The sequence below is a fragment of the Bubalus bubalis genome, chromosome 17 (assembly GCF_019923935.1).
Source record: "Bubalus bubalis isolate 160015118507 breed Murrah chromosome 17, NDDB_SH_1, whole genome shotgun sequence".
Classification (NCBI taxonomy): Eukaryota; Metazoa; Chordata; class Mammalia; order Artiodactyla; family Bovidae; genus Bubalus; species Bubalus bubalis.
In genome coordinates, this window is record NC_059173.1 from 17,045,262 (window position 1) to 17,071,487 (window position 26,226).

A 26,226-nucleotide genomic window follows, 5' to 3' on the forward strand; every position below is an offset into this window, starting at 1 on the left:
AGAGCTACAGCACCTAACATACAGCACACAGCACTCAAATATCATGATGAATCCTGTAGATTCAAAACTACTACAAATTCCAAATGTGCTTGAACAGACACAGAGACTAAACAGGGGTACTATTTGTCATCACCTTAACATTAATAACAACTATCTATCATAGAGCATGCATGGTATTGCATAAAGTAGAAAGGATTCTAGAATCACCGAGACCTCAACTCAAATCCAGACCCTCTCTCTCACTTGCTATATGACCTGGGACAAGTTACCTCTGTGTCCATATCTGTAGAATGGGTACAATAATCCTTTTCTTTGAACTGTTTTGAAGTAACATAGTGTAATATATACTTAAATACTTGGTAGTTGGCACAGAACAGTTGCTACTTAACCAGTATTTCCTATCAGACTACAGGACTGGAGTAAAATACCCATGATGCTGATTTCTATACACAAAAACATGTAAGAATTTCCTACCCAAGGATAGGAAACTTTAGAATCCTTTTCCTTTAAACCAGAGGCCTTATCCCTTAGGCTTATGGAGTAATCAAAGGATTGTACACCTCCAACTTTGCAATGGCCATTAGGGGCCAGGTAGTGAATAATGATCAACAACGAAGGAGACCTCTTTGTCAGGGGACTATCTCAGGGCTGATCAGCATTGGACCACCACTGAGTCACTACTGGATGGAAATGAAATGTACTTGTGTGACAAATGCTAAGAACCTGGAAACTCAAAAGTAATTCTACAAGAACTGTGCCTTTCTGAGAAGAGTAAAATGAAGATGACTCAAAAGAAGAAGCCTGTGTCATAATCAACAGATAAAAACAAGTTATCTAGAGCATTAGCTATAGAGGTGCTAGGAAACGATCCAGAGTCAACACTCTCATTATGCATTTCTCACTGTTGAGACGTGGTGGGTTTGGATGAAAGGTGCAAGTGTGCTGGTTTTATTTACATCACTATGTCTCTGGGGGAAGATATTAAAAAGATGTAAGTAGAAGGGCACACTGGACAGTACAACTCTGCCATTGACAGAGCAGGTGCCTGATGTCGGGAAAGGTAGGCATAACCCCAAAGGCATGACAGAGGGGGACTGATTGGCTTCAGCTTTCCAGAAGCCCAGAAAATCAGGCAGAGGGCACAATCAGACTCCTGCCCAATATCTGAAACTTCACTGGAATTGCACAGCCCAGGGCAACTAGGATACTTAAGAAGCCCAATACTGAACCTTGGAAAGCAGCCTTGAAATAAGCAGCAGCTAAAAACTCAACTTTACATCTGATCATGTGAGGCAGGGAGTGAAACATCAGGGCAGCAGATGCACAGTGGCCCATGAGTGTGGCAGAGCGCTCTTGACTTGCCAGGAGAACAAACATCCCAGAACTAGGTCAGAGTCTTGGTTCTCGTATTGGTGCCCACAGCAACTTCAAGGGGTAGGACCTAAATGCTCCAAACGACCAACTGCTCGATCTGACCTCAGGGGTCAAAGCCAAGGCCTGGCCTAGTTTCTCCCGGTAACCACTCCCAATTCTGTCACTCATCCATTTGCCCAGACCCTTCTTAAACTGCATTTATATATCCTGCCTGGACCACCTCTTAAGATAATGAGTTTTAGAAGATTATTACCTGCTGTGTTAAGCATTACTTCCTTTCCTTGGTTATAATACGAAAAAGAGGAATTGAGGGTGAACTAGCAGAAAAGCTAATGTTTCTTTCATCAAAGGACAATCTCCTGTGTGGAAAGTGGAAATATTCAACAGCCTGGAACCACAAAGCATTTGAGCAGCAACCAGGAACTCAGGAAACCTAATGACTTCAAGTGCTTTGGTTGATGAGTCACTCAATGTGTGTTTATGAAAAATGGGACTGGACAAAGGCATAATTTGTGTTAGAACTACCTAGTTAGGAAATAGCTCAAATGTCATGCAGTCCAGCAATGTTTTCAGTCACAAACCCTCAGCTGATTACAAATACACAAGGATTGAAGGTTGGTGAAAAACAGGAAAATCTGCTAGGAGACACTGCAATTAATACCACAGCTCTCTGCATAGTCAGGGATGCCTGAGAACCACCAGGAAAAGGCCCTATCAATCCTCAGAGGGCATGGAGATCCCACTCACTGGCCGAGCTACATTAAGTGCCTCAGTCGGGATAAGTGCCATCAGCCACAAGCACTCTAATTGCAATATAGTGCCCTGGATGGATTCCTGGAACAGAAAAAGGGGAATGAGTGAGGAAGCTGGTGAAACTGGAGTAAGTCTGAAGTTTAATTAATCGTATAATCTTATTTTGACAAATGTGACGTTATTATGTAGGATGCTATCATTAGGGGAAACTGGAAGAAGGCTATGTGGGAACTCTACTATCTTTGCAATTTTTCTATAAATGTGATATTATTCCGAAGTAATAGGGCTGTTAAAATTACTCGAAGTTCCTTTAAGGCAAATGTGTTTTATGACTCTTCAGAACCACTATGCTGGGAGTTAGAAAATAAAAACCATCAAGTTTCTGTCAGAATTTTAGAATCAGGATTCAGGGCAAAGGACATGAAAATACAGCTCTCTGAAGAAGACATATAGCAATAACCAAGAGGTGTATGAAAAGGTGCTCAGTACCACTAATCACTGGGGAAAGGCAAATCAGAACCACCAATGAGCTATCACTTCATGCCTGTTAGACTGGCTATCATCAAAAAGATAAGAGGTAATCAGCATTGGTGGAGATGTGCAGAAAAGGGACTCCATGAACACTGTTGGTAGGAAGATAAATTGGTGTAGCCACTATGGAAACAGTATAAAGGATGCTCAAAAAAAATGAAAAATAGAAATTCTTTGTGATCCAGGAATCCCTCTTCTGGGTATACAGAAGAAAATAAAATCAGCACCTCAAAGAGCTATCTGTGCTCTCACATTCATGGCAGCATTATCCACAGTAGCCAAGATAACGGGAATAACCTAAGTGTCCATCAATGGACAAATGGATATTCAAATAGGTGTGAAGGAATATTACTCAGCCTTTAAAAATAAAAAGAAGAAAATCCTGCCATTTTCAACAACATGGATGAACCTGGAAGTCATGATGCAAAGGGAACTATGACAGGCACAAAAAGAAAAAAACTACATGATCTTACTCATATGTGGAATCTAAAAAAGTTGAATACACAGAAGCACAGAGTAGAAAAACGGTCACCAGAAGTGGAGAGTTGGGGGAAATGAGAACATATACAAAGTTGGAGTAATGTAGGATGAACAAGTCCCAGAGACCTAATGTATTAATACAGTGTGATGACCATACTTAAGAATACTGTATTGAATACTGAAACTTTGTTAACAGAGTAGATTTTAGATGTTCTCACGAAAGGAAGGGAGAGAGAGACAGAAGGAAGACAGGAAAGAAGAGGAAGAGGGAGGCAGGAAAGGAGGAAGCAAACTGTGAGCAGATGAATGTGTTAACTAGCTTGACTGTAGTAACCATTCCACTGTGTGGATGTAAATCAAATTTTTACATTCTATGTCTCACATATATACAATTTTTATTTTTAAAAATATATTTAAAAAAAGAATCAGGATTCAGCTGGGTGAGAATTCTCTCATATGAACTCAGTATGGGAAAGTGAGAAACATGTTAAAGATGAGGAAAAACTAAGCAGATATTTATTAGGATATGGAAATATTAAGCAGAGTCACAGAAGACACAGGGAGTCTTCTCACGTGAAGAGGAGGCAACAAGTGCTAAGATGGTTAAGTGTACAGTGACCCATCCCAGAATCATCTCATCCCAACAACAACCATGACTTCCCACAAGACAGACCTTGTGATGCACAGCAGGGGCCCCACAGCAGGGGCCAACACATATCCTCTCCGGGCACTGTGTACTTTACAGAACGGTACTTAGCCTCAGAAGCCCAACAAGCCTAAAACCTATAAACAGCCTGAGAAGAAAAGACTAGAACAAAATATGGGAATTCTAATACAATACCAAACATCAGCAAGGTTTACCAGAATACAAAATAAAGTTACCCGGGTAATCAATCACCATTTGCTGACTTACTTGGGTGAAGACCACTGGCAAAGACAAGAATAAGAAAATGGCCTGCTTATTTAAGATCGGAGATAAAAAAAGGTAAGGCAAGAAAAGATTAAGTATTCGGGTGGCAACAAGAAACAACTGTATCAAATCTTTCCAAAAGCAAAAAAGAAAGACTGCACTGAAAATATACTGCTGATTAAAAGCCCTGAATCATGGAGATTTGGGGGTTGATGCCTAAAAGACTTGAAAAATATAGTAACGTGGCTACCAGAAGAGAAAAAAAAGTTGCCACGAGAAATTTACAGAAATATGGCCTACTTACATATTTTCGCAGACGGTTAGAGAAACCATCGAAATGGCTTTCAACTGGACAATAATGGCTCTTAACCCAACTCCTATATTTCAGCTGAAGGTTCAGAAGGTTACAGTTACAACACAGCTCCAACTAGAAGCCTGGTTTTGACACCTAGAAATGGATTCCATTTCCCTGCCTCCCCTCATCACCAAAAATCAGACACACACTCAACCGGGCCAATGGCTTTCCTACAGGCTCTGATCTGTGCTAATCACTGAGTCGGATTATAGATCGCATTCAATCAACACATCCAAGCATAAAAAGGTTGAAAAAAAATGACCAACTTGTAAAACATCAAGTATTTTGGACTTGTAGATAATAAATCAGGTCTTTGTTTTTAATGAATTCAGTTTGCACTAATTGATAACAAAGTGATGTATGAATGAATCCACTGTGCATATGCATCATACATGCTTGTGAGCAAAGACAAACATTTTAGAGGGAAACAAGCAAACACAGCAAGGCATTTATGGCTTTAGGGCAGGCGTGGCCATTAGCAGAGCAATGCTGACACTCTGCCTAATCTCTGAGTCTTTTTCCTAATCTTGTGAACAAAATAGCTAGGTCCACTCTTCCTCTGGGAAGAAATTCTGTCAAACCAAGTGACAACCTTCAGATTCCATCAATCTGTACCTCTAATGTACTGAGGGATAATACTCCAAAGGCCACATAAACAGAGTTTGATTAATGATCCAGTTCTGCGCAAACGATGTTAAAGTAGAAATATTACTCAAGACAGCTACATCATTACCCCTTTCCATTCCTATAGATAATTAAAACCCTTACTTATATGATTTATACCAGCTTCTGGGAGGCAGAATAATTTCAGATCACTCTTAAGTGTTTCTTAATCCCAACACCAGAACTGAAGGAACACAATTCTACTTACAGTTACGAATGTTACTCCAGTCGATTTTGGAGAAGAAAGGATGACAGCAAAGGCCCTCAAACTTCAGTCTCTCTTTCTGGCCACACAACAAACTCTGGATTAGATCAAGCAATTCACTGCTAACTTTGGGGTCATCTGGAAACTTCAAGAACCGCTATTTCAAAAAAAAATTTTTTTAATGAAATATTCCCTTAGCAAATCAGCTTCTCGTGTCCCAAAGTTAAAAAAGTAGTTCTCAAATAAATAAAACAAAAAAGTAGTTCTCATATATTCAAGTTTCTTTTTTTTTTTAAGAAGGAAGTTTTATGTCCTCTTAACTTTGGACCAAAGGCATGTTCCCAAAGAAAATGTTCTCTTCACATCAATAGGCCTAGCTCCCTTGCAAGGGTTCAATACCCTTCATGACTTGATCTCTGTACCCTCTTCCATCTCACCTAGCTACACTCCCCACCTCGCTCTTTCCCATCCAACAATGATATGCTGTTTAAAGCTGCCTGAACAAATCACTCTGTTCTCTATGCTCAGAAGGCCTACCCCAATCCTCGCCCCTCTTTCCCTCCCTACCTCCCACCTCCCTCTTCCACTCCATCACTCCCTCTGCGTGCTCCCCCTGTACTCTGCTTTTGCACATACACACTGTATTTTGATTTCCATGTGATAATGGAGAAAGAAGGCCAAGAGGGCCTTTCTCCTTGCCCATCACTGCAAACTTGGTACCTAACAGTGCCAAGGGCGAGTTACTCATTACTGAATGAATGGATGGAAATGAAGGAAACAGGTGAGACTTAAGCATCATCTCAGGGGAAATTTTAACTCAGGAGGAGACACAAGAATAGCAAGAAATATATGTATGTATTAAGGATACAAAAAGTATATTTTATATAGAAAAATATGTACTAAGCATCCCTGGAAGAAATTGGATGATACACAAAAATCTGTGAAATAAATTCTCTTTTTCCTTTTTGTTGAAACTAAAACATAGATATTTGTCGTATCCTTAAGAAACAGGCTAATATAATGAACAAATATAGTTTTTATACGATAGCTTTAATTCTACTTTATGTGTTTATTAGTATTTCTATCCATGTCTCTGAATTTTAACCATATTTGACAGCTGGTGGCACTAACAAACAGTATAGCATACCAAGAGCATCTATTTCAAAGCTAGACTGCCTGTGCTATTTTGGGCAAGTTATTTAACCACTCTGTGCTTTGGTTTCCTCATCTGTAAAATGAAAATAATAACAATAATAGCATCTACCTCACAGGAATGCTTGAGGATTAGCCAAATTAATGAACTATATTTCACAAATCCTGTGACCCCCATTTTACTCACATTTAACATCACTGTAATCAAAACATTTTATGATCAATAAAATATCCTACATTAATTGGCAGCAGTTTTTCCTTTTTAATGATACCTAAAATGATGACATAGACTTAAAATTACTGGCACCTGAGAGTCAATATAATACAATTAACAAAGCATTTAGAATTTCTTTTGGCACAGAGTAAGTGCTATATAAAGTATTTGCTATTGTTATTATCCGGAACTTCTGGTTTACATTATAAATGTTCATTCACACCATTTTAAAATGACATTTCTCAATATTACCTCAGAATCTAATAAGGGGTCTTTACCTGGAAATTCATGATGTTATTGAAGGTTTTGGCTGAGGTTCCTTCAGTGAATGGGCATCTTCCATAAACCATCTCATAAGCAATAACTCCCACTGACCACCAATCACAGTCTAGGCTATAGGCACCTTTTCCATCCCCATTCATCACAGTCAACACTTCAGGGGCCATGTAATCTGGAGTACCAACCGGGAGTTTGGCATTTACCTGGAAACCCACAAATAAAATGAACACAGCAAATTTTCAATTATCCTCAAATAGATTGCCAGCAGCCACAATTCAGACATAAGCTGATTTGCCTCTGATTACTATTCTCCCAGGCACTTGAACCTTCTGTCAAGTGGCACAGCATCAGGAAATGCAAATGAGTCACTCACTTAAAAAAAAAAAAAAAAAAGAACATAATGTAATCCAAAGGCAAAGGGGCCAGGGTTGCTGATGATATACACTGTTTGATTACACAAATGAGAGTTGGGTACATACCTGGAAAGGAAGATGTCTTTCCTGATACTTCTTATTGATACAACAGAACTTCTCTTACTTAGGGAAACAGTAAAATGATAATAACATCTAAAGATGAATCTAAAAGATCAATCTACCCTATACTGGAAAACTGGCAGCTAGCTGGCAATACAATATCATAAACATGTATTCTATCTCAAGTTAAATATTTGGAATCAATATTCCTATTCGGCCCACCCACAAGGCAATATATGATAAATAACTTCCACCAGAGGTCAAATGTTATTAATGAGTTCATTTTCCTCACTCCCAACTCCTGCTCCTCTGATTCTCTCCCCACTGTTCAGAAACACGGAGCCCTCCAATCCTATGGCACTCAAGCACATGACCTTGACAAAGAAATATCAGGGCAATGTAGCTTTGTCTCTTTATAAAGCTAAACACATTCCATTTAAGAAGCTGTCCTTATTTCTGAGAATTTGTCCTTCTGACTGGTTTATTGTTTAAACATCCTTTGTTTCTTGAAATGATGCTGATGAAAAGGTATGTTTTCTACCTCTCACTCCCACTCCTTCCTAGGCAACCTAGTAAGCTGACAACCTTTGGGTCTTCAAAATTGTCTTCAAGTTTTATTGAGCCACGAAATCTGAAGTTGAAAGATCACCTCTCTAACTTTCTTTCCTGTTGAACGAGAGGGCCTGATACTGATCACATACTAGGTTGACCAGCTGCCCAATAACCCTATATCTAAAAAGGATTCTCTCATATCAGTAGTTACAAGGTACAAAAGAACTCTCCCCCCGTTAAAGGGTATTCAGTGCCCCTATTTGAGCTAAGAGATTCTATAGGTGTGACCACACGTCTTTAAGGCTGGGCTTTGTATCAAGAAAATCAATTTGCTTTGCTTTGATGTGAATAGAGATTGAGAGGAAGTCAATGTTTAGAGAAAATGTTAGGAATCTCCTTTAACCAGTGATGAAGCCCCAAGCTCTTCTGGCCTGAAACTTTAATCTTGCCCATTCCCAAAGACCCATTGTTAAAGAAAACAAATTCATTCTTCCTACTCCCTCTCTTTTCACCCCTTCCCTCAGACCCACCACAGGTTTGTTTCAAACCCTAAACCCAGAGAACAGTGTGATATTGTTGTTCCTGAACCAGTCAGCCATTGGGCAATAGCACTTCCATTACAAACACACACTTGGGAAAACTAAATGGTCACACCACCCAAGAAACTCACAGGCCTGTGCTGACAGACTAAAGTGAGGAGAAAGGAGAAAACATTTGGTCTAAGACAGGACAACTTAAGCTTGAGGAACTGTAAGTAGCTTCAGTCAAAAGGCAACCTTGATGTCAGGAAGCCTGAGTCAAGACTTCTCTCTTTTAATGTGTGTGTAACAGAATGATCTCTGTTCATTTCCAAGGCAAACCATTCAATATCACAGTATTCCAAGTCTATGCCCCAACCAGTAACACCAAAGAAGCTGAAGTTGAACAGTTCTATGAAGACCTACAAGACCTTCTAGAACGAATACCCAAAAAAGATGTCATTTTCATTACAGGGGACTGGAATGCCAAAGTAGGAAGTCAAGAAATACCTGGAGTAACAGGCAAATTTGGACTTGGAGTACAGAATGAAGCAGGGGAAAGGCGGAGTTCTGCCAAGAGAACGCACTGGTCATAGCAAACAACCTCTTCCAACAACACAAGAGAAGACTCTATACATGCACATCACCAGATGGTCAACACCAAAATCAGATTGATTATATTCTTTGCAGCCAAAGATGGAGAAGCTCTATACAGTCAGCAGAAACAAGACCAGGAGCTGACTGTGGTTCAGTTCATGAACTCCTTATTGCCAAATTCAGACTTAAATTGAAGAAAGTAGGGAAAACCACTAGACCATTCAGGTATGACCTAAATCAAATCCCTTATGACTATACAGTAGAAGTGAGAAATAGATTTAAGGGACTAGATCTGATAGACAGAGTGCCTGATGAACTATGGACAGAGGTTCATGACATTGTACAGGAGGCAGAAATCAAGACCATCCCCAAGAAAAAGAAATGCAAAAAAGTAAAATGGCTGTCTGAGGAGGCCTTACAAATAGCTGTGAAAAGAAAGGAAGCGAAAAGCAAAGGAGAAAATGAAAGGTATACCCATTTGAATGCAGAGTTCCAAAGAATAGCAAGAAGAGATAAGAAAGCCTTCCTTAGCGATCAATGCAAAGAAATAGAGGAAAACAACAGAATGGGAAAGACTAGAGATCTCTTCAAGAAAATTAGATACCAAGGAAACATATCATGCAAAGATGGGCTCAATAAAGGACAGAAATGGTAGGGACCTAACAGAAGCAGAAGATATTAAGAAGAGGTGGCAAGAATATACAGAAGAACTGTACAAAAAAGATCTTCATGACCCAGATAATCACGATGGTGTGATCACTGACCTAAAGCCAGTCATCCTGGAATGTGAAGTCAAGTGGGCCTTAGGAAGCATCTCTACCAACAAAGCTAGTGGAGGCTGATGGAATTTCAGTTGAGCTCTTTCAAATCCTGAAAGATGATGCTGTGAAAGTGCTGCACTCAATATGCCAGCACATTTGGAAAACTCAGAAGTGGCCACAGGACTGGAAAAGGTCAGTTTTCATTCCAATCCCAAAGAAAGGCAATGCCAAAGAATGCTCAAACTACCGCACAATTGCACTCATCTCACACGCTAGTAAAGTAATGCTCAAAATTCTCCAAGCCAGGCTTCAGCAATATGTGAACCGTGAACTTCCAGATGTTCAAGCTGGATTTAGAAAAGGCAGAGGAACCAGAGATCAAATTGCCAGCATACGCTGGATCATCAAAAAAGCAAAAGAGTTCCAGAAAAACATCTATTTCTGCTTTGTTGACTACGCCAAAGCCTTTGACTGTGTGGATTACAATAAACTGTGGGAAATTCTGAAAGAGATGGGAATACCAGACCGCCTGACCTGCCTCTTGAGAAACCTGTATGCAGGTCAGGATGCAACAGTTAGAACTGGACATGGAACAACAGACTGGTGCCAAATCGGGAAAACAGTATGTCAAGGCTGTATATTGTCACCCTGCTTATTTAACTTATATGCAGAGTACATCATGCGAAATGCCGGGCTGGGTGAAGCACAAGTTGGAATCAAGATTACCGGGAGAAATATTAATAACCTCAGATACGCAGATGACACCACCCTTATGGCAGAAAGCAAGAAGAATTAAAGAGCCTCTTGATGAAAGTGAAAGAGGAGAGTGAAAAAGTTGGCTTAAAACTCAACATTCAGAAAACTAAGATCATGGCATCTGGTCCCATCACTTCATGGCAAACAGACAGGGAAACAGCAGAAACAGTGACAGACTTCATTTATTGAGGCTCCAAAATCACTGCAGATGGTGACTGCAGCCAGGAAATTAAAAGACGCTTACTCCTTGGAAGAAAGCTATGACCAACTTAGACAACATATTAAAAAGCAGATCATTACTTTGCCAAAGGTCCGTCCAGTCAAAGCTATGGTTTTTCCAGTAGTCATGTATGTATGTGAGAGTTGGACTATAAAGAAAGCTGAGCACTGAAGAATTGATGCTTTTGAACTGCGATGTTGGAGAAGACTCTTGAGAGTCCCTTGGACTGAAAGGAGATCCAACCAGTCCATCCTAAAGGAAATCAGTCCTGAATATTCATTGGAAAGACGGATGCTGAAGCTGAAACTCCAATACTTTGGCATCTGATGCGAAGAACTGACTCATTTGAAAAGCACCTGATGCTGGGAAAGACTGAAGGTGGGAGGAGAAGGGGACGACAGAGGATGAGATGGTTGGATGGCATCACCAACTCGATGGACATGAGTTTGAGTAAACTCCGAGAGTTGGTGATGGACAGGGAGGCCTGGCATGCTGTAGTCTACGGGGTCACAAAGAGTCAGATATGACTGAGTGACTGAACTGGAAATAAATAATATTTTAAAGTACTATAAAAAATACATAAAAACAAGAGAAGGAAAACTGTAACATCCTGGTTTGACTAGGTAGTGGTAATTTCACTGTATCATCGATTACATGCTTACCCTTTATGCCTGGTTATTCTGCAGAACCATTAAAACACAATCCTCAAATATTAATCATTTCTACATATCAGGGTTTATTTTATCATCACATTGGATTGTTTGGGAATATTCAGTTCTCCTTGCTTACAGCTCCCAGGGCTTGGTCACTTGTTCACAACCAGAGCTGAAAGAAAGTTGACCGGGTCATGTTTATCAGCATGACCCAGCAAGAGGTATAAACTGTGAATTCCTCATTTTCAAATAAAGACTTATCAGAGAGCCAGATAACTCTGCAACTGATTTCTGCTCCATAACAGGTAAGTGATTGTATGTATTTTATGTCCAATAATTTTGCAAGTTTCCAAAATTTTAAGAAAAATATTCCCTAGCTTTTTTTCTGTACATCTCCTACTACAGTAATTACTATTAACAAAGACTTATAATGACAATTACTTGGGCTTCCCTGATAGCTCAGTTGGTAAAGAATCCACTTGCAATGCAGGAGACCCTGGTTTCATTCCTGGGTCAGAAGATCCCCTGGAGAAAGGATAGGCTACCCACTCCATTATTCTTGGGCTTCCCTTGTGGCTCAGCTAGTAAAGAATCCGCCTACAATGTGAGAGACCCAGGTTCGATCTCTGGGTTGGAAAGATCCCCTGGAGAAGGGAAAGGCTACCCACTCCAGAATCCTGGACTGGAGAATTCTGAGGACTGTATAGTCCATGGGGTCAAAAAGAGTCAGGCATGACTGAGAAACTTTCAATTTCAAGGACTACTAAGTTTCCATTTGTTACTGACCTCCAAGTACATTAAACCTATTCAACATGTAATCTCACAATTCCTGATAGGGATTTTGCAAGATCCTTTCACTCTTCTCTGGTGGCAATTCACACCCAGCCAATCTGGGTGAGATGTGAAAGGTGGGACTGTATACTAGGAGCCCAGCCTGCCTGCAGTAAATCATCTAACAAGACCCCAGTTTTACTGAACTTTGATTTTCCCTGTATTGACAGGGAAGAAAGTATTCAAGTTCAGGAGGAGGCAATATTCAGATGACCAGGAGACAGAAAAGTCTGTCATATTTTGGAGAGATAGAGGGGGAAGAAAGGGAGGCAAGGGGAAGGAGAGGGAAGAAAAGGGAAGAGATTAACCCAGCAGACTGTTTTAGATTACAAAACTAGCAGATTCTTTAACAAGCAAAAAGCAGACAGAGAGGAAGGTAAGAAAACCCATCTTCTTCCTCCCAATCCCCTTCTCTGAAAATGCTTATACAGAAAACTGTTTGAACTTAATTTTCCTCCTCTAGCTGCCCAGGGCACAGATACACACCTGCAGAAGCAGGGGAGGAAATATTCTCACTATGTTGTCCTTCTCATGGAAAAGTAAGAAAATCTATTCACTACTCCATAAATCTCAAAAAGGGTTATCCCCTATGGGTTTCCAACTGCTAAATGGTAGTGATTATCATTTAACATGCTATAATGCTCTTTACTTATACTCTCCTTACAATTGTTTTCATGAGAACTGAGACAGGTGGGAACTGTTAGCTATTTGCCATTATCTGAGATTCTAATAAGGGGAAGTGGGTGACATCTCTGCTCAACACCCAAACCTCCAGGCAATATGGTCCACCTGTGTTCACTAACAAAAATACCCTCAAGCAATACTCTGACTAAAAAGCTTAAATAAAGACAATGGAAGGTGAGAAACTCAACAGAGCTAAGACTCACAAGTACCCAAAATACATAGACAATATGTGGCAATGGCAAGGAAAATGATAAATGGATTTGGGATAACATACAATAATTCCAATGAGTGTGTGTGTGTGTGTGTGTGTGTGAGAGAGAGAGAGAGAAAGAGTGTGTGTGTGTGTGTGTGTGTGTGTGTGTGTGTATGTATTTGGGAGCGGGGCATGCCATGAGGCATGCAGTATCTTAGTTCCCTGACCAGGGATCAAACTCATAGCCCTCTATGGTGGAAGTACACCGTCCTAACCACTGGACTGCCAGGAAATTTCCAAATTATATTTTATATAGTATATTTTTAATATAAAAAAACTTTTAAAACCTGCTTTAGACCTATAAAACATCCTATTTAAAGGAAACATATATTTTTACCCACCACCACTGATCAAAAATACAAAAAAAAGTTTTAATTCTATATCTACACTTGACTTGATCTAGACTGCAAATTACTGATTGTTCATAACAAAAAGGCCTTTGCACTTAAAACAGTGCCAAAAATTCCTCCTCAACTGCTTTACACATTCAGGCTCTAAGAGCACAAAGCTCTGGGGAGAAGATTCTCTAAGAGGAGAGGAGCTACAGCATTTTCAAGCAAGTAAAACTGAGGGTCATTATCTCCTTGACCAAAAAAAAAAATCAGGGTTTGACCACTGAGCTGCAAATAAACCTGAGTTCATTTGCTCCTAGGCTGATCACCTGGAAAAGGCGATGGCACCCCACTCCAGTACTCTTGCCTAGAAAATCCCATGGATGGAGAAGCCTGGTGGGCTGCAGTCCATGGGGTCGCCAAGAGTCGGACACGACTGAGCGACTTCCCTTTCACTTTTCACTTTCATGCATTGGAGTAGGAAATAGCAACCCACTCCAGTGTTCTTGCCTGGAGAATCCCAGGGACGGGGGAGCCTGGTGGGCTGCTGTCTATGGGGTCACACAGAGTCGGACATGACTGAAGCAACTTAGCAGCAGCAGGCTCATCACCTGAAGGGAATGTTGCTACCATCTGGAGACCTGAAAAAGGCAGTTTGCAGCACTGGAAAACAGAAATCGGAAATGAAAAGCAGTCCCATCTCCACCGAGGGCTCTGAGGAGAGTAACTTCAGATGCAGAGACCTTACTCTGTTTTTTTCTTGTTTGTACTGTGTCTTCATTGTGATGTGTGGCCTCTATTTTCTCTAGTTGTGGCAGAGGGGCTTCTCTTGCTGTGGTGCACCAGCTCAATTGCCCCACAGCATGTGGGATCTTATATCCCCCACCAAGGATGGAACTGCTGTGTCCCCTGCACTGGAAAATGGATTCTTGACCACTGGACCACCAGGGAAATCCCAGGACCTTACTCTTTATTCCCATTTATTTTCTAAGCAATGACTCTGGATCATGATCCAGTTCTCCAAGCAGGCTTTCTAATCAAACACATATTGCCAGCTCTGTTAAGCCTTCTGATATTTCTCCATCTATGGCAGAGGTTTTCTACCAAGGGTGATTCTGTCCCCCAGTAAACACTGGGCAATGTCTGGAGTTACTCTGGGTTGTCACAACTGGAGGGGAGGCTACTGGCATCTAGCGGGTAGAGACCAGGGATGCAGCTAAACATCCTACAATATACAGGACAGCCTCCACCACAGAGAATTCTCTCGATTAAAATGCGTGTGGCTCTGACTACATACCCATGCTTCATTTTATTTCTGGATGCCTGAATTTATTAAGATCACTAATGCAAGGTATAGGTTTTTGAATCCCAGATGGTAGAATTTTGTATAATTTAACTTTTTTTCCTGTACTTTAATCCACTAAATCCAACACCTAAGTTTTCATGCCTGTTTCCGAATTGTACATAATTTTTGGTGGCTCGGACAGTAAAGGATCTACCTGCAATGCAGAAGACCCAGGTTCAATCCCTGGGTCAAGAAGATCTGTTAGAGAAGGAAATGGCAACCCACTCCAGTATTCTTGTCTGGAAAATTTCATGGAGAGAGGAGCCTGGTGGGCTACAGTCCACAGGGTCACAAAGAGTCAGACACAACTGAGCAACTAACACTTTCACTTTAAAACGTAAAATTCTTTGATACTCTCATTATTAATGTAATGATCAAGTAGAAGAGATTATAAGCACATAATCTGAGGGGAGGACAACCAATGCTGAGGCTGAAAAACCCTGACCTCACACAACATAAAGAGCCTATTTTTCCAAGAGCCTGAACCTGAAAGAAGTTACGTGAAATAGGCCTCAAATCTATAGAACAGGGAGGTGAAACCTTGGAAAGCAAAGAGTTAACACAAACTTGAGGCTTTTCCAAATATAATAATACCCACCTTTCCTCCAAGGAACATGAGAAGGAAAAAGAAAGGCAATTTTATATGTTGCCCTTTATAAGGACTAAACTCTCAGAGCCAGGGGATATTTTGAAGAGCAGGCCCCCCTTCATTTCTGCATTTTAACTAGAATCAGTATATTCTAGAGAAAGAATAAAAGCCCAAGTTCCTAAGGATTTGTACAGGTCACCAAGTAATTCAGTTGGGAAATGAGTCTTAAAATCTAAGTCGATTTTCTCTTAGACTTACCATTTTTTGCATAGTTGACTTGAAAATTTACATTTTAGCATGTGCCAACTTGATGAGGTTTTTAAAATCTAATTTTCTTTTACTTTGTCATCTTTTTCCTAAAGTATTCTCATTCTTGACCTCAATAGCTACCCTCTTGCCTTCCTATTAGCACATGGGATACAGCTTAATAATAATTAACATGTGGAATACAGCTTAATTTTTACCAAAGGTCCAGGACTTAGAATTGACATTTTGAGCACTTGGTTCTTAATGCTTGGTTCAAATGCTCTAGTGATTAATTTTCATTGCACTGCATATGAAGTAGAGGATTTGAGATAAATAAGGTTAAATTTCATCAAAATATTTAAAATGAAAAAGAGAATGTAACAGAAGACAATTAATAAGCAAGGAAAATGAAGGGAAAAACAAAGAATTTTCCCCTTTTTTTTAACCAAACTACAAGAATGTTCCTTAAAATGTTTTGTAGAATATTAACAGGTATTTTACATAAAAGGGTCTCAGGTCAAGTAAGTCTGGAAAATAGCTCTGTGACCCATCCCCACCCACCCCGCAGAGAAATCATTTCACAGCTGGCAGATGAAGGCTTCAGAGTGTCACTCAACTTTATCCCATATTTTCCAAACTTATGAGGACCTCAGAACACTTTGTAGTATAAGTTCTATTAAGTTATCTTATTCTATTTTGTTACCATCTTATTTGAGTTCATTTTAGCAGCTGATCCAAAATCCACCAGCTTGATGTGTCCCGTTCGGTCAATGAGGATGTTCTCAGGCTTGATGTCTCTGTATGGAAATCAAGGCCATAAATTAGTGTTGTCTTCTCCATGCCAATCATCAAGCAACTGCAGACCCAGGATCGTGATTTAGCCAAGAATCTTAGTGTCTATGGTTTTGCCATACAGACCTCCCTACTGTTGGACATATGTAATAAGCATTTTAAAAAACAAATTTAAGTAAAAGAAAGAGAAAGAATAGAGGGAGGAAGGGAGGGAAGGGGAGGGAGGGAAGCAGAAAAGGAAAGGGAACAAATACCTGTTATTAGATGGATTAGTTCTCCTCAAGACACACATTTTATATTACGAAAACTAAGGCCACAAGAAGCTAAGGGGTTTGCTCATGGTCATATGGCTAGTCAATGGGAAAAAAACCAAACTCTATTCAGGATTTTGTGGTTCCTGGTCTAACCAGCATTCCATTCCCACAACATTCTCAGATGCTCATAAAATTTACATTTTAGTGAAGATGTAAAGAAACACTTTCCAATTGACGATTTGGGAGAACACATTTGTCGATTACTAACAAGCGAGGTAAGAAGACTACATTGTCTTCTGTTTCTGTGTGGTAGGCCTCTTCCTTGTGCAAATTAAATTTGGTTTTCCTACCATAGCACCCAAAGAACTTAAGAGCTCCTCTTATTAGCCACATTAACAGATCTTACTAGCAAATGTAAGAACACTACAATTTTAGATCTATTTCATTGTTGAATGGGTAAGCAGAAACATCTGCCATTTTGCACAATTTGCCTTAAGCCAATTATTGGTGAAGACTGGCTAAAAACTGGATGAAGAATTATTTTGATGCTGAAATCACTCACTCCATTTTAGGAAGTCTTAGGTGATACAGGTAAATTCTCAGTAGACTACCAGAGTCTCACTTACCGATGTACATATCCCATCTGATGAACGCTGTGGACAGCCAAAATCAGTTCAGCTAGGTAAAACTGAATCATATTTTCATCTAATTGGTCCTCATATCTATTCAAAAGTGACAGCAAATCCCCTCCAGGCTGATATTCCATGACCTGTACAGAATGCCAAAATTATTCATTCTTCATATACCCCCCCCAAAAAAAAGGAAATGTTCTCAATTAGATCCTCGAATACTGCCTGACATGTTATAATTACAATTTCTTCACAAAGCTATGAAGATGTGTGAGACACACTGTAAGTCTCATGTAGGATAAGGTCCCTGCCCTAAGGAAATTACAGCCGTTACCCAAGAGAATCAATACAATAAAGACACCTCCTAAACACCATGCACAGGGTTTGCAAGGCAAGTTTGAAAAGCTGAATTAAATCCACCCACTCACCCACCCACCCAGGTCGACACCCCAGACAGTCCCTAGGATTGATTAGATGCACAGCATAGATGGAGACTCCTGGAGGGCAACAAACCCTCTTTCTGTAAACCTTTCTGCATTCCTCTCAGCACCAGACAGAATATAGGAGGTAGACAATAAACATGATACAATCTTTTCCTTAAACAGTTTGGAAGGTAATCTGACCACTTCTGTTAAAAATTTAACTCTCAAACAAGGGCTCTGTGACAAGCTAGAAGGGTGGGATGGGGAGGGAGGTTGGGGAGGGAGGGGACATGGGCATACATATGGCTGAATCTTGTTGTATGACAGAAAACCACAAAATTCTGTAAAGCAATTATCCAATTTAAATTTTTTTTTAACTTTTAAATGTAAATATATACCCTTTGAACCAGTAATTCTATTTCTGACCATTTACTTCATAGGAATTTGCAATAGTTTGTCAATAAAGAGATTCACTGCAGAATTGTTTGTAATATGGGAAAAAGAAACCCTGGAAATCAAATAGCCATCACTAAGAGACTGCTAAAATATGATACATCTAAACAATAGGTTAAGATGCAGATATTAAAAATGAATGGATGGGACATCCTTAGAGGTCCAGTGGTTAAGAATTCACCTTCCAGTGCAGGGGGTGCAAGTTTGATCCCTGGTTGGGAAGCTTAGATCCCACAGGACTTGGAGCCAAAAAACCAAAACAATATTGTAGCGAATTCAATAAAGACTTTAAAAATGGTACACATACCCCAAAAAAAGAAATCTTAAAAAAAAAAATGGATTTGATGTAGTCATTCTGCCATGGAAAGCTACCCATGATAAGTGATGCCCTAAACAGGATACACTAAAACTTTTTGTGATTGAAAAAGTATTTATTACATTTGTTATTATATACATAGGGGGGGAAAAACTGGAAGAATATAAAGTACAGCCTTAGAGAAAATGCTGCATTAGCAAAAAATGTCTTCCACCTGAAGAAACCAAAATTCTTCCACCTCCTGATAACAGATTGACATTCCAGAGGCTTCAAGGCTCGTCCCCAGCAGGTTTCAAGTCTCAGCCCAGTGACTCTCTGCCTTTCAGTTTTGTCCTCTGTAAAATGGGGATAAGACTGTGCCTAGTGCCCACAAGATCCTCCACTACCATTCAAGTCCTTTCCTTGCCCTGAATTCATGGCACTATCCTTTTCACTCTGGCTAGGAGAAGCTGGGACCCATTTTGACCATCTTTGCAATCATGCCAACACTTCCTAAGCTCTCCTTCTGTCCTTTGCTCTGATTTCCCATTTTATCTATATGTCTATATATATATGTGGGTGTGTGTGTGTCTTTCAAGTTGTCTCAAACCCTTTCTGGAAAGACGCAAGTTCTTAAAAGCTTTTAAAAAACACTAAATTTCTCAAAGGCTTCCCAGGTGGCACTGGTGGTAAAGAACCTGCCTGCCAATTCAGGAGACCTGAGAGATGCGGGTTCAATCCCTGCATCAGGAAGATCCCTTAAAGAAGGGCATGGCAACCTACTCCAGTATTCTTGCCTGGAGAACCCCATGGACAGAGGAGCCTGGGAGGTTATAGTCCATGTGGTCGCAAAGAATCGGACATGACTGAAGCGACTTAGCACACACGGACACAAATCTCTCAAACCACTGCATTATAGAAGCCAACTACAGGATGTGAATTATCTCCATCCTCCTCCAAATTCCTGTTTGCTTTCAGCCCAGAATTAGAAGAAGGCTCTAGCCAAGTCAGACATGGAGCAGCTGCACATGTCCCCAGAGGCCTCAGGCTGGTCAGTATAGTCTCTGCCCAACACCAGGTTAACAGACACCAGGGACCTCAGGAGGAACCAGGAATTTGCATGTCCTCCCCAAGGGCCCCTCGTCACCTGGCATCTTACACGTAGCAGATACTCAACCAGATACCGGACAATTTGAAAATGAAGTTTCCATTATGAACTAACAAGGACAGCAACGCTGAGAACGAGCATCAGCTAAAATGCAGACTTTATTTCCCTCAAATTCTAGGCAGATGTAAGCTGCTTGTCCCAATCCTCGAAGAGCCCGCGGAAGGCACCTGGCTGCCTACTGCTCACCCACACATCCCAACCTGCTTCTCCACACGCTCTGGGCATGTGGGTGAATGTTAATTTTTTTACGTCTGTTTTAAATATATATACTGCCATTAAAAAGGTCTTAAATATCCACATGCAAAAAAATATTGCAGATAATAACAGAAGTACTCATGCTTTTAGAACCAAAATGTCTTAAAATAGGAACAATGCGTATTTATGACGACATGGTGCACTTACAAATTTTCTGATCCGGCTCTATTAAAGACGTGAAGAAAATAGAATGGCTTGCAAGTTTAAGACTGAGAAAGTCAAACACAGAGCAGCTGCTGGCCACTAAGATTCTATCTGTGGAACTTCCCTGGTTGTCCAGTGGCTAAGACTCCACACTCCATTGTAAGGGGCCCAGGTATGATCCCTGGTCAGGGAACTAGATCCCACATGCACTAATTAAGAGCTCAAGTGCTGCAACTAAAGATCCTGCATGCTGCAACTAAGATCTGACACAGCCAAATAAATATTTAAACAAAATTCTATCTGTAATGACAATGAAAAGTAGTTCAGACAATCAGAACCATCTCTTAGAAAGGCAAAAACATATGTAAGCTTTGCTTCTATCCAGAAAATCCAAATTCCTGAGCTGAAAATCCCTGCCCAAACTAGATTAGTCTTTTCTACTGGTCAAACAACTTTCCATTTCTTGAAAACGGCTCATTAAGAAAATAAGCAACAAAAATGACAACAGCTACTAGGCAGGAGGCTCTACAGCATGAAGTCAAGACAGACATACTAAATAACAAAACTCCTTATCAAAGAACCTAATCAAATTTGACCTTCCAACAAGATTCTGGACTGCCAGAAAATTACTGAACATCCCAACTGCACACCATCAGAAGAACTTAGTTTAGGCACTTACTGGCTAAATTTGGCTACCCACGATGTGACCCCCATCCCCAAACTATCCTACTGAGGTACAGTCACTCACCCTGGGATGAATGGAACCCAAGGGAAGACAACTTGTGTGTGGTGATACCAAACTTCATTAGTTTTGCTCTTGAGTCTAAAGAAATAATAAAGAACCAGGACTCGGACACTTTCAGAAAACACTTTTAGACTTTCAAGTCAGTTCAGTCACTCAGTCGTGTCTGACTCTTTGTGATCCCATGGACTGCAGCACGCCAGGCTTCTCTGTCCATCACCAACTCCCAGAGCTTGGTCAAACTCATGTCCATCAAGTCAGTGATGCCATCCAACCATTTCATCCTCTGTTGTCCCCTTCTTGTCCTGTCTTCAATCTTTCCCAGCATCAAGGTCTTTTCCAATCAGTCAGTTCTTCACATCAGGTGGGCAAAGTATCGGAGCTTCACCATCAGTCCTTCCAATATTCATTCAGGACTGATTTCCTTTAGGATGGATTGGTTTGATCTCCTTGCAGTCCAAGGGACTCTCAAGAGTCTTCTCCAACACCACAGTTCAAAAGCATCAATTCTTCGGTGCTCAGCTTTCTTTATGGTCCAACTCTGACATCCATACATGACTACTGGAAAAACCACAGCTTTGACTAGATGGATCTTTGTCAGCAAAGTAGTGTCTTACTTTTTAATATGCTGTCTAGGTTTGTCATAGCTTTTCTTGCAAGGAGCAAGCGTCTCTTAATTTCATGGCTGCAATCACCATCTGGCAGATTCTTTACCAGCTGAGGCACCAGGGAAGCCCAAGAACAGTGGAGTGAGTAGCCTATCCCTTCTCCATCAGACCTTCCTGACCCAAGAATCAAACAGGAGTCTCCTGCATTGCAGGCAGATTCTTCACCAGCTGAGCTACCAGGGAAGCCGAACACCAATACAGTATATTAACGCATATATATGGAATTTAGAAAGATGGTAACAATGATCCTATATGAGACAGCAAAAGAGACACAGATGTAAAGAACAGACTTTTGGACTCTGTGGGAGAAGGCAAGGGTTGGATGATTTGAGAGAATAGCATTGAAACATGTATATTACCATATGTGAAATAGACGGCCAGTCCAGGTTCAATGCATGAGACAGGGCGCTCAAGGCCAGTGCACTGGGATGACCCTGAGGGATGGGATGGGGAGGGAGGTGGTAGAGGGGGTTTAGGATGGGGGACACATGTACACCCATGGCTGATTCATGTGAATGTATGGCAAAAACCACTACAATACTGTAATTAATCTTCAATTAAAATTAATTAATTTACAAAAAAAAAAAAAATGATACCAAATCAAGAGTTTTCAGAAAGGGGAACCCTTCTACACTGTCGGTGGGAACATAAGTTAGTGCAGCTACTATGGAAAACAGTATGGAGGTTCCTCAGAAAACTAAAAATAGAGTTGCCATATGATCCAGCAATCCCACTCCTTGGCATGTATCCAGACAAAACTCTAATTCAAAAGGATACATGCACCCCTATGCCCACAGCAGCACTATTCACAACAATCCAGACGTGGAAACAACCTAAATTCCTGTTGACAGATAAATGGATAAAGAAGATATAGTGTGTGTGTGTGTATGTGTGTGTATACACACACAATGGAGTACTGCTGCTGCTAAGTCACTTCGGCTGTGTCCGACTCTGTGTGATCCCATAGACGGCAGCCCACCAGGCTCCCCCGTCCCTGAGATTCTCCAAGCAAGAACACTGGAGTGGGTTGCCATTTCCTTCTTCAAGGCAGGAAAGTGAAAAGTGAAAGTGAAGTCGCTCAGTCATGTCTAACCCTTAGCATGGACTGCAGCCTACCAGGCTCCTCCGTCCATGGGATTTTCCAAGCAAGAGTACAGGAGTGGGGTGCCATTGCCTTCTCCAACAATGGAGTACTACCCAGCTATAAAAAAGAATAAAATAATGCCATTTGCAGTAACATACTAGAGATTATCATACTAAGTGAAGAAGTCAGTCAGACAAAGATGAATACCATATGATATCACTTATATGTTGAATCTAAACTATGACACAACTAAACCTGTCTATGAAACAAATACAGAATCATATTACATAAAGAACAGAATGGTGGTTGATGTGCGGTGGGGGAAGAGATGGAATGGGAGGTTGGGGTTAGCAGACATAGGCTGTTATATATAGAATGGATAAATAACAAGATCCTATTATATAATACAGAGAACTATAGTCAATCCTATGATAAACCATAATGGAAAAGAATATTATAAAAATGTACTCTGTACATAAGTATAACTGAATCACTTTGCTGTACAGAACTTAACACTGTAAATCAACTACACTTCAATTAAAAAGAAAAAAAAAAAAAAAAAAAGGAGTTCTGAAAGCATCATCAAGTCTCACACCAAGAGTTTTCAAGTCTTTATACCAAATGACATACTATAAACCAAAGACCAAGGTCAGCAGAACAGAACACAATGAACACGTTAGACCAAAGTCACCACCCAGGTTGTACCAAACAGATCATTCACAGCATCCGAACTTGTCCCCTAAAAGGACTCCAACCCTGACTTTTACTATTCAGAGATGCCCAGAGAGACATGGATCCTCCCTGGAAAAGTGACTTCTAACCCAAGAAAAAAAACTGGCAAGTCCTCTAGGGCAGGGCTTCTCAAGCCTGTCTATACACCAGAATCACCTGGAGAAACACTTCTTTTAAAAAAGGATAAAACACATTCATCCACATAAATATCTGAGTGCCTATTATGTGCCAGGCACTATTCTAGATATTATTAATAGAAAAACAGCAGTGACAAAAACTGACAAAAATCCCTGCCTTCATGGAGCTGGAATTCAGGTAGAATGAAAAAGAACTGGAAAAAAAAATTCAGTAATACTAGCGGGTTTATTATAAAGTATGTCTCTTTCTCATCCCAACCATTGAGGGAGCTTGCCAAAAAATGTGGATTCCATGGATCAACTTCTTCATGGATCAAGCTCCACAGGTGGGGGCCAAGAATCTGCATTTCAAGGAGCTTCTGGGGTGACTGCGATGCAGCACTGTATTAAGACCCGATGCTGATGAGGCCGCAGGGGCAACATGGGTCACTACTCCAATCAAGTGAGAAGATTCTACAGAAGAGACGCCCTGGTATGAAACCTGGCCTGAATACAGCCCTCACTTCTGCTGCTTATAATTTTCCAGCGGTTACCTGGAGCCATTCCGCATATTAGGACAAGATCACTGAGAGCAAAGGGCTGAAACATGACCAGTCCACCCGCACTGAAGCAACCATCCTGCATCCCTGCAAAAATAGGAGATCTCCCTGCAGGTCACCTCAACAGTGATCACTAAGGCATGGTAATAGAGGCCAGGGAGCCAGGAGGATGCAAAAAAGCCCTACAGTAAAACAGCCCTGAACACTGTGACAGCGCTGCGGATGGCAGAGAAAGCACAGCAGCTGACAGAGCAGCCTGGCTTGGAGCTATAATGGACTTGCTCTTTTAAAGCAAAGACGTCCCGGCCGACAAGAGACAGACCTTTCTGATGGCAGCAGCTGCAGATGCTAATTAAAGGGCAGATCTTACATGTGTTTAGTTTGGAAGAAGCGGCAGCTTCTCTCTTGGTGTTTGCATCTCTACCCAAGTGCTGGGATGGCAATTCCCATCAGGTGCGTTGTATTTGAAATGAAGGAAAAATGTGTATGTGTGCATACACACACATAGGCTTGCATGTATGTGTGTACATATGGGGGTAGATTTATAATAGTTCTTTGCATTCTATCCCAATTTGCATACTGGTGTCGTTAAAGGCATACTGCGCTGGCCGCCTCTTAGAATCATGTCCTTGAAATGCCTGCACTACAATCAGCGTGACTGCAAGTGCCATGAAAATGTTAAGGTTGCTACTGGCATCGTCACCCGCCCTGCCCAGTGTTCCTGATCTTTGGCTCAGGGGAGGACAGGATGGATACTCTAAGGAGAGAAGCCCCTGGCACAAACCCTAAATTCTTCTTCTTGAAGGGCAAGGTGACCAAGAGAAAAAGAGAGAAGGCCCTTTACGTCAGAAAGTATGAATCCCAGCCTGGGTCATCCTTCTATTCAAAAATCCTCATTGAGCATCAAATCATCCAGAGTCTTGGCAGGAAGCTGACCCCATACTCAAACTAGGTGATTTGAGGTCATGAACTGAGGAAAGGGCTATGTGTAGAGGTGTGGGAAAGGTTAAAGGAAATGAACACCAGATGCTGAACACCCCGGGGCGATCAACAGCAGGGGAGTAGGCACCATTTGTTGGCCTGAGAGGATAAGGAAAGGGGTCTCGGATGTGCACACTATGACTAAAGAAGCACAAGGAAGAAGCGGTAACCAGAAACTAGCTATGGCTGTAGGTCATTGGTTCTCAAAGTGGGGTCTGGGACCCGATGAGAATTCGGGCCCCACCCCGCAAGACCTACTGGATCAGCAATGCTGAAGACTGGGGCCAGGCAAATCAGGACAACATAACTATAGTCCCCAGAATGGTGAAACTCTAAATGCACGCCTCTGAAATATGCCTCAAAAGACCAACACGCAGAACCACTACTTCAAAGGCACTGAGAACTCAAAGAACCCCCTGAGGCAATAACACACTCAGCAATCAAATTGGAGTCAATAAGACGTATTAATATCTCATTTCGCCAATGAGAAAATTGAAGCTGAAAAGGCCAATGACTCCGGAGAGACCAAGCAAGGAACAGAATAAAAGGAACCTATATTCTAAGTAACAGCTTCCTTCCAATGGGCAGCTGGCTTGTGAAGCGGCAGCACTGGTGAGTTTTGAGACATGCCTAAAACTGGATCATCTTACCCAAGAGATCAAAACAGCACATGTCTCGCTGTCAAAATGATCCTAAGCTGCCGTATTTCACTCAAATAAAATAAACAAAGAAGCAGTATTCGTTAACCCTCTCCCACCCCCCAATGATGGCAGAGGCTGGTGATCAGACAGTCCCTGGGGCCACTGCCCAGAAGAGTCCCCCTTCACATGACTCCTACGTAGGAAGGGAAGTATCCACAAAATGGTATCCCCATGGGTTAAAAGCAAGACAAGAAATGTAAAGAACTAAACCCAAGCAGGACATCCGAACATGGTTGTGTTAGAAACGGTTTTGGATGTGACAGTATAAACGTAATAAAGGAAGACCATGGGAGGTGGAGCTCGGGGGCCTCGTGTCTAACCCCATCTGTTAATCTACAAAAGGAGCTGTTTTAACCTCTGGGCCAGACTCTAACTGATCCCCCAAATCCATTCTTTCCTTCTCCCACAGCAGTAAGAGGCCACGCAGTGAGACAGTACAGACGTGTACAGGCATGACAAAGTTCTGGTCAACAAGACGTGAGAGGAAGTGATGCGTCCCACTTC

The 26,226-nt window shown here is 41.1% G+C and overlaps 1 protein-coding gene across 7 annotated transcripts in view; it reads right to left on the bottom strand.

The window, feature by feature from the left end:
- Nucleotides 1–26,226, bottom strand: part of CIT (citron rho-interacting serine/threonine kinase) — a 175,653-nt gene that overhangs the window by 120,462 nt on the left and 28,965 nt on the right. For all 7 annotated transcript variants that reach the window (XM_044930176.2, XM_044930175.2, XM_044930173.2 and 4 more), the window contains exons 6-9: nucleotides 17,399–17,541; nucleotides 16,430–16,523; nucleotides 6,916–7,119; nucleotides 5,275–5,428 (exon numbers count right to left, since the gene is read on the bottom strand). In XM_044930176.2, the coding sequence (XP_044786111.1) occupies nucleotides 5,275–5,428; nucleotides 6,916–7,119; nucleotides 16,430–16,523; nucleotides 17,399–17,541 (595 nt within the window). The remainder of the gene's footprint in view (nucleotides 1–5,274; nucleotides 5,429–6,915; nucleotides 7,120–16,429; nucleotides 16,524–17,398; nucleotides 17,542–26,226) is intronic.